An 8,556-nucleotide genomic window follows, 5' to 3' on the forward strand; every position below is an offset into this window, starting at 1 on the left:
ATGTCTTATATTCTATTCTAAATTTTATATTTTTTTCTGTAATACTCTTTTAACTTTATCAATTTAATGATATCATTATTAAACCAACATGGGTATATTTATTTGTTGTCTTCTTTTTGGGACTGTGGTAAGAAATACTTCATGAACTCTATTACAAAAAAATATAATAGCCTGATATACATCAGTCATATTATCTAATACAGACCAATCTACTGTGTGCATAAGTGCATCAACACAGTGCGTGTGTTCGCGATTGCGCTGGTATATGGGTTTTTGCCCCCACCCCCCTTTCCCACCTGGAAAAATCCTGTGGGCGTTCATGCGCCTCATCATCATCTCGGACCCATTTTTTGGATATCCATAAACGACCAAAGATGTATTTTCGTTTTCCACCGATACATTTTTTGTCATCAGTGTTGTTTCTAGAATTTTCTTTCTGGGGGGGGTGCAAGGTCTTGTTTTTAAGGGGTGTAAGAGTAAATTTAGCACCAAAATGATCATAAATTAGACTTCCCTGGAAATAATAAAGACAATGAAAAGGTGTGTTTGATATGGGGATTCATCGCTGTTCGTCGTACAAACGTTTTGCTGTTTGTATCATGTCAGAGCTTACAGTTCATAATAAGAGTGGACTGACTAGATAACTCCGGACGAAGTAGGCGAATTGCCTTGGGTAGTATTGTTTGCACTACGTCACAAGAATACCTCGCTTCTTTCAAAGCCGTTCATTGTCTGAATCGCATCGCGCCGCCTCGCCTTTATGAATGTTAATTGATTGGAGAAACTGGAAAAGGTCGGATAGACACAATCTTTAGCGCACCTGTGCTAATCTATCGTTGACACCATATTTGCGGGCCCCTTTTAGGGCAAACCCCTTGTCGCTGTTTTGATTGCACTTGAGGTGAATGTGACTTCCTACAACACGATTGCAATTCGAAATGATGCCCACAACAACGAGAGGGCCCGGTAGCGGAATATTGTTCGGTTTCTCTCACGGTACGATTGTTGAGGTGCAGCGACGCGTGAGGTCATCCTACGAAGATTTTTGTCTGTTGGAAAGTTGTGTGACGTCACTGGCTACGCGCCGCCTATAGTGAGTGGGGGCGGGCGGCCGGCTCGAAGGCTGAGTTCACTCGCTGCAAAGTTGTAGCAGTTCATCGGCAGACGGCTTCGACTGCTCTGTTTTTTTAAAAAATGTTCGCCCTGTTCTCCTCGATACAAGACAGGGTTCGCGTGAAGGTAGGACACGTTAGCGCGGACAATTTGGTCTTCAAGTTGCACTACAAGCTAACAGTTGTTGTTCTTCTTGTGTGCACGGCGCTGGTTTGTGGAAAACAGTACATCGGGGAGCCGATTTTGTGCACGCACGATAAAGACGGTGACGATTATGTTATTTCGGAGCAAGTCATCAACAACTACTGCTTCATCATGTCCACGTACACCGTCCCGAAGCACTACGACAAGATAGTCGGCAAGGAGATCCCCCATCGCGGCATAGGACCCCACACCGACAAGGACGAGATCAAGTACCATGCATATTACCAGTGGGTGCCTTTCGTGCTGTTCTTGCAGGCGATTCTGTTCTACGTCCCACACTATACGTGGAAGTTGTGGGACGGTGGTAAGGTCAAAGTGTGTCTGGCAGGACTGAGGACCGCATATTTGGAAACCCCAGACAGGCACGAGCAGTTGCGGGCTCTTTGCAAGATTTTCGCCGAACGCCTCAATACGCATAAGTTTTGGGCGTACCAGTTTGTGTTTTGCGAGATCCTAAATCTGGTGAACGTCGTGGGTAATATCTACTTCACGGACTTTTTCCTCGGAGGCGAATTCAGTCAGTATGGCCTTGACGTTGTCAATTTCCTAGAGCAAGATCCAGAAGATCGTTCTGATCCGATGGCTAGAGTGTTCCCCAAGGTCACCAAATGCACGTTTCACAAATATGGTCCGTCCGGTACCATCCAAAAGCACGACGCCCTCTGTGTGATGGCCCTAAACATCGTTAACGAGAAGATATACACGTTTCTGTGGTTCTGGTTTATTATCCTGGCCTGCATCACAGCTTTGGGGTTAGTGTGGAGGGGTGTGTCGCTCTGCCTGCGTTTTCGCACCGAGTGGTTTCGGCGCTCGCTCACCGCGGTGACCCTCGACCCTGAATACATGGATATAGTGGCGAAAAAGTGCGATTTCGGGGATTGGCTTTTCCTTCATGTTTTGGGGAGAAACATGGAAGCCCTTCTCTTTAAAGAGTTCATCAGCGAGCTAGCGAAACACTTAATGGTCGAAGAGGAGGACCAAAGTGACCCGGAAATGGTTCCAATGTGGAAAAATAAGAAGACATAGTGGTTAGTAGAATCCACACTTCCGTGCTCGTGAAAGGGTGCCGTTACTGTGTCAGTTGTGTTTGTGTTACACTTAACAAGAAGTGTTTTGTAACGTATATGCTGGTGGTAAATGTGACGTGTATGTGAACCGGGTACAGTACGAGGTAGGAAAGCATGCTCAGATAAGCTTTAAAACCAGTTTCCATCTTGCAATTGAATGCATTTGAAAGCACTCCCGGCCAAAGGGGTAACAACACCCGCTTTAGTGTGTCGAGTAGACTTTCAAGCATGTTTATCACATAACGGATGTTCGTTGTATTCTGAGCTTCACTGATTGTGTCTTCTTAACGGTTTTATTGACAGACCCACTTTTTTACTTTGATTTCCGAGAAAATGAGAGGGAGGGGAGAGCGATAAAGTCGTTTAGCCCAAATCACAGAACCATCCAACTCCTTACTCGAAAGAAAAGAATTGAACAAGAAGAAACAAGTTTCAGTTGTCATGCCATACCATTCACCTGCCAGTAAATATATATTTGTATATTTTTACAACCTTGTTTAAAGCTGAATCGTACGTGTGTAAAACTTGACTTATTTTTTGCTCTCGATAATTTCTCGAAAACTGCCAGAATCATTAAGCACTCATGTCTCAGTCATTGCAAATTATGCACACCTATTGGCGTGGGCAAATTTCACGTACTTTGCTCACATAACATAGCGCAGCCAATAGGCATGTACTAAGCAACAGTATAGTGTTCCATCATTCATTGACTTCAATCCACAAAATGTCAGGAAGATTGACAACATGGCGGAAAATACACTATTTTGTCAATTCTTCTAACTGATTCAAATCACAAATCACCTCCATCTTTAAGTTGTCTCTAGCTAAAGAAAAATGAAAAACATGACTTCATGACTACCATCCACCATTGAGGGTCAGTAGATTTTTGTTTGTTTTGACTGCCGTGTCAAGTTTCTCATCAATATATATGCATTATATATTTACCAAACTTCTTGATTTTTCACCGAATATCGAACCTGGTACCGTTTCATTACAAGGCAACGACGTTACCATTACGTCATCGGGGAGGTGTAAACTAAGGTTTAAGTAAAAGTGAACTAGGCTCAACATGAAATTGTATCGCTAAAAAGTAGTAACTTCCTAATTGTATGTAGTGCGGTTAATTTACTCAATTCCAATAATCACGGATGTCAGCACCGAGTGATTTTAACGTGCGTAACTGAAAGGTCTAAAAAAAATCTACATACCACATGATATTATTCAGTGGCGAATTAACGACGTTACATCTTCGAGGGCGTACACACTTTTTTTAGCTTTCACCTGCTACATTCTTGAAAAAATTGTTTAGAAGGCGTCTCTGGGAAAAAAGCGGGGGGGGGGGGTCGCTATTTATTTGTTAATTTATGATTTATTGTTAGTTTTTGGCACGGTGTCAATGGAAGGCGATCGTCTTACTTTTAGGCATCGAGGGGTGGATCGTCATTTACTCATGTTACGGTAACTGACAATTTATTGTGAGTTTTAGAAATCTCGAGGAGGAATGATTGCTTAATTGTAATTGTATATATCCTCACCAGGGTGCGAAATCTCCGCAGGTTGGTGGGGAAGAAGGAGCAGACAGACCCATACACATAGGCACTTCATATATATATATATATATATATATATATATATATATATATATATGTCATTAAATGTGTCAATTATTAAATAATCAAATTATATTACATAATATACAATATATTATATCAACTGTCCTTCATTCAAACTGTACTTGCAAATTGAAGATTTTAATGTACTGCTGATGCTACGAACAATCATTTGCCTAAGGGGGGGGGGGGATACACTCAATTTTTATTACAATTATGATGAAAACCTATTATTTTTTGGGAACAAAAATTAAGATATTTTAAGAAGATAATAGTTTCCTGTATAAAAATTCACATGTTTTATTGATATAGGGTATTTATATACTTCGCGGAGAAGAAATAACAAGTCGGTCTAATTTCTGTGTTCTGGGGATTGCTGGGTTCAGTGTCCTTAGAGAAGAGCCTCTTTGTTGTCCGTTCTTTTTGTATGTTTTCTATATTATTCCAATCAAGTATATTCGAATCCCGAACTAATTGTTTATGTTTGTTTTTAGAACTAAAACTCTCCTCCCCCGGAAGAGTTTTGTGGGGGGGGAATTCCCCCTTGTCCCCCCGGGATTTCGCACCCTCATCCTCATATTCCCTCCCTATTGGTGACAATTGCCGTCATGTTGATGCACTCTTAAACAATACTGAAGCAAAATTTGTAAATTTAGATTTCAATACTGCACGATAAAGTTATGCTGTCGAGTGCTGAATCTGCAAAGGTATTCTTAGAGAGACTCCATGCATGTAATCTGTTGTCTTCACTTTGGATTGGATTGAAAGTGGATTGTATACAGGTGCGACCGTCCTGTAAAGCAGCGAGCACGATTAGGTTACGCAGCTAGAAAGCTCTTGATTGGCTGGAGGATAATTTTAAGGACAAAGCCTGAAATCGGGCAACTTCCTTAGGAAGCTCTTATTCCATATAAAGAACTACATGTAGTTGAATTTAAATGTTTTAAAATGCTATAATACCTTAGGTAAAACATTCAAAACTAGACACAATCAATGAAGTCATACAACAGAAGCTGAACATCCTGATTTTGTTTATTAAATTTTCACTGTCATTTTTTTAACGTACACAGTATTAAGTCCGTATACTCTAAAGAGTAATAATTGAAAACGCCAAATATTTTCATATTGTGAACAGACTGAAAATAATCTTTGAAGACAAATATTATATTAGCATTTATTCATCGCTGCCTATCATGGCTTTAAATATTTTATATTTTGCACGATAAGCCATCTAGATGTTTATCTTTTTTGACTAGTCAGTATCATATTTTGTTGAGGAGGCCTAGCAGATAGGTATATTGTATTACGTAGCTGTTAATAAATAGATATTGTTATAGAACGGGCTTAACTATTGTTGAAATCCTGGCTCATTATATTCAGGCTATTTGTATGTTTTTCTTAATATTGTGATAAGCATTTGGTTGGACGATATATTATACCGGGTGTCCCAGAAGTCCTTCCCTGATTACAAACTTTATTCATATCCGCTATATGCAATGAAGAGATGTGAAAGTGCTGCCAAAATGTTGGAAAATTAACCAAGTTTATTTGTTGCAGGTTTCAGTAATGTGGCTGTAGTGTAGCAGTGTCAAGGAATCCGGAATTAATGCTCTTGACATTGGGTGGCATCTTTCCATACAATGTTTCTTGGACTTGCAGGATTTGGGAATGAAGATAAATACCAACTTATTGATGGCAGATATTCTAGACGAAAGAATTCTGTACATTTGAAAGTTCCTCTGAACTGTTATTGGTGACCGGGTCTCGTGATACCAGAGGACATGATGAGCTTTTTCCTGATTTGTGAACATTTCCGGTTTTCTGAGCACTGACACTGCTACACTACAGTCACGTTACTCAAACCTAAAACAAAAAGACTTGGTTAGTTTTCCAACATTTTGGCACCACTTTCACATCTCTACCATGCATATAGCGGACATGAATAAAGTTTGTAATCAGGGAAAGACTTCTGGGACACCCTGAATATAATGCCTCAGTTAAGAAAATACTATTGTTTTGTTTCTCTGGTGATTAATATTATCTGCGCTTTAGTATCGTAAGAGATACTTCTAGTCCCTATAGCTCTTTTTAGTTCTTACGGCGGGGCTCTAGGAGCTGGCAAAGGAAGTGGGGAGCGGAGACAACCAGACAACAGCAGTGGCGCCGAGAGATACGACGTGGCGGAAATAAGTACTTCGTGAACCTCGTTCTACAGGCTGCTGAGTCTTTTATCGCGCTGGATTGGTCGCTTCCCCGCTCCCCACTTCCCCTGCCAGCTTCTAGTGCGCCCGCCGTAAGAACTGAAAAGAGCTATAGTGTATTAGAAGCATGTATACAGGTTGGTCAATCAGGAAATTCTTGTTTATGACGTAGGTTGGAGGTGTTTTACAAATCACGGGAGATTATTGGTTTTGTTGTTTAGTTACCAACTTTGAAGAAAAATTCAAAGAAAAAGTACATGTATCAAATATCAAGATTATCAAAAACGTTATTGTGCTTGTGTTTCTTAATCCACTTTATGCACAGAAAGGCTAATTGGGACTGGACCTACAATTATAAGTGAGATTCGAACAACTATGTGCTTCCACCGGGTATCGAACCCGGGACCCCTTGACATGATTGTGCTTATAAGTGTTTATTTCTTTAAAAAATACACACATACACACGAATTGTCATTTGTCGTCAGCCAATGTCCGTTCAGTATTACTGATTGACTTACCTGTATTTGCTTTCCCACTTGGCCGCTATCGGAAGTTTTTTTGTGTGTGCTACAGATTGAGACATAACTTCTCGTTGATAGAACAAGCTATTAATTCGCATTTTCTTTGATTTTCAATGCGTAAAGCGCACTTATCAACTTAATTTCTTAACCCAGTAGTGTTTGAATATGTAGCTAAGTGAAGCGTTCTCTTAGAACGATTGTGTGAACACCTGCGTGCGATCTTAAGATTGATGTTGTGAAAGAAATATCGTAGTATCCTTGCACGATCGGCAAGACGCAACCCACCAAACTCTTCTGTCTCTCAGTCATTGGATACAAACATGTGATTCCTTCATAAAAACTGTTCACTTGTAGATGGGGGGAGGGGTGGACCTTTGGCCGACGCCAGCGAAGCTTTTTTCGAAATTTCCTCTCCTTTCGATACTCTAAATTCTGAAAGACTCCATCTTCTTAAATTTCTTCTAGAGCATTCATGTGAATCTTCATGTATTTTGCTCTCGCTGTTGTCTAAATATTCGCAATAGTTTAATACGCTTACCTACCCACGAAACTACTTGGAATATCTAGACACGAAGCAGTGGCGTATGCTGAGTCTAAGACACCTGGTCCTAGGCTATAGAGGAAGGGAGAAGACTAGACTAATTCTTGACGTCTTCAAGGAAGCCACGTTGCCATCCTAACGGAAGTCAGGTTGCCAACTCATAAAAATTCAGGTTGCCAACTCATAAAAATTCAGGTTGCCAACTCATAAAAATTCAGGTTGCCAACTTATAAAAATTCAGGTTGCCAACTCATAAAAATTCAGGTTGCCAACGCATAAAAATTCAGGTTGCCAACGCATAAAAATTCAGGTTGCCAACTCATAAAAATTCAGGTTGCCAACTCATAAAAATTCAGGTTGCCAACTCATAAAAATTCAGGTTGCCAACTTCTAAGAATTCAGGTTGCCAACTTCATAATCGCCATTTTCTTCTTTTTCAAATCAGCTTAATTCACACAGTTTCTAAAAGATTTCTCTTCAGTATTTTACTTTCTAGGGTTCAGAGTTCGCAGATAGCCTAGCTAGGCTAGCCTGGAGTATACGCTCCTCATGTGAATGCTCTAGTCTAGAAGTAATTCTAAGCAGATGTAATTGTTCAGAAATTGGAATATCATAGCAGTATTTGGAAACGGCTTCGCTGGCGTCGATCAAAGGGAAATATCTCGCGAAAGGTACCGTTACGAGCCAAACAGCTTGTTAACGTTTCATTATGCATTATTACGATTATTAATTGTTTACTAGACTATTCGGAATGTATTTGTATTTTTGTTATTTAGAATCACTTTTTTTGTCACCGTGGCTAATTGTGTCGATGAGGATGAGTGATGAATGGATGACATTGATGGACACTAAAAAGTAATGCCCGGGACGGGACTCGAATCCGGGAACTTCGGTGATGATATTGAAAGTCGACCACTGAACACGCTCTGCCACAGGACCGGCAATTATTCGCATTGTAAATTACCAGTCTACGAGTAACTGGTAGAGACATGGTGTAAGACACATAAATGTTACAACCATCTTTATGGCGATCTTACTCGAAGAGTGGTATGAGCGCATGTAATTTCTCCCACGAGAAAATGTCATTTGAGTATACGCATGCTTCTTTTGTGACAGTGACTTGTATTGTGCATCACGACCGCTGCGTTTCATCATTGCTGTAACTCGCACGAAAAGATAATTAGAAAGTATACACGCATGCGGTCAAGGATATGCTCCATGTGGTGGAAAAGCACGATACGCTCCACTGCGTTCGGCTGAGTGACGATCTCACACGAGAAAACACGAAGATGAACTCGC

At 40.5% G+C, this 8,556-nt stretch overlaps 1 protein-coding gene across 1 annotated transcript; it reads left to right on the top strand.

The window, feature by feature from the left end:
- The first annotated feature begins 1,146 nt into the window (after positions 1–1,146).
- LOC145998550 (innexin inx2-like) lies at positions 1,147–3,956 on the top strand. The gene has a single exon (XM_083134974.1). The coding sequence runs from the start codon at positions 1,195–1,197 to the stop codon at positions 2,341–2,343; it is 1,149 nt and encodes a 382-aa protein (XP_082991100.1). The 5' UTR covers positions 1,147–1,194; the 3' UTR covers positions 2,344–3,956.
- The last annotated feature ends 4,600 nt before the right edge of the window (positions 3,957–8,556 follow it).

This window comes from Lepisma saccharinum, chromosome 14 (assembly GCF_977018435.1).
Source record: "Lepisma saccharinum chromosome 14, izLepSacc3.1, whole genome shotgun sequence".
NCBI lineage: Eukaryota > Metazoa > Arthropoda > Insecta > Zygentoma > Lepismatidae > Lepisma > Lepisma saccharinum.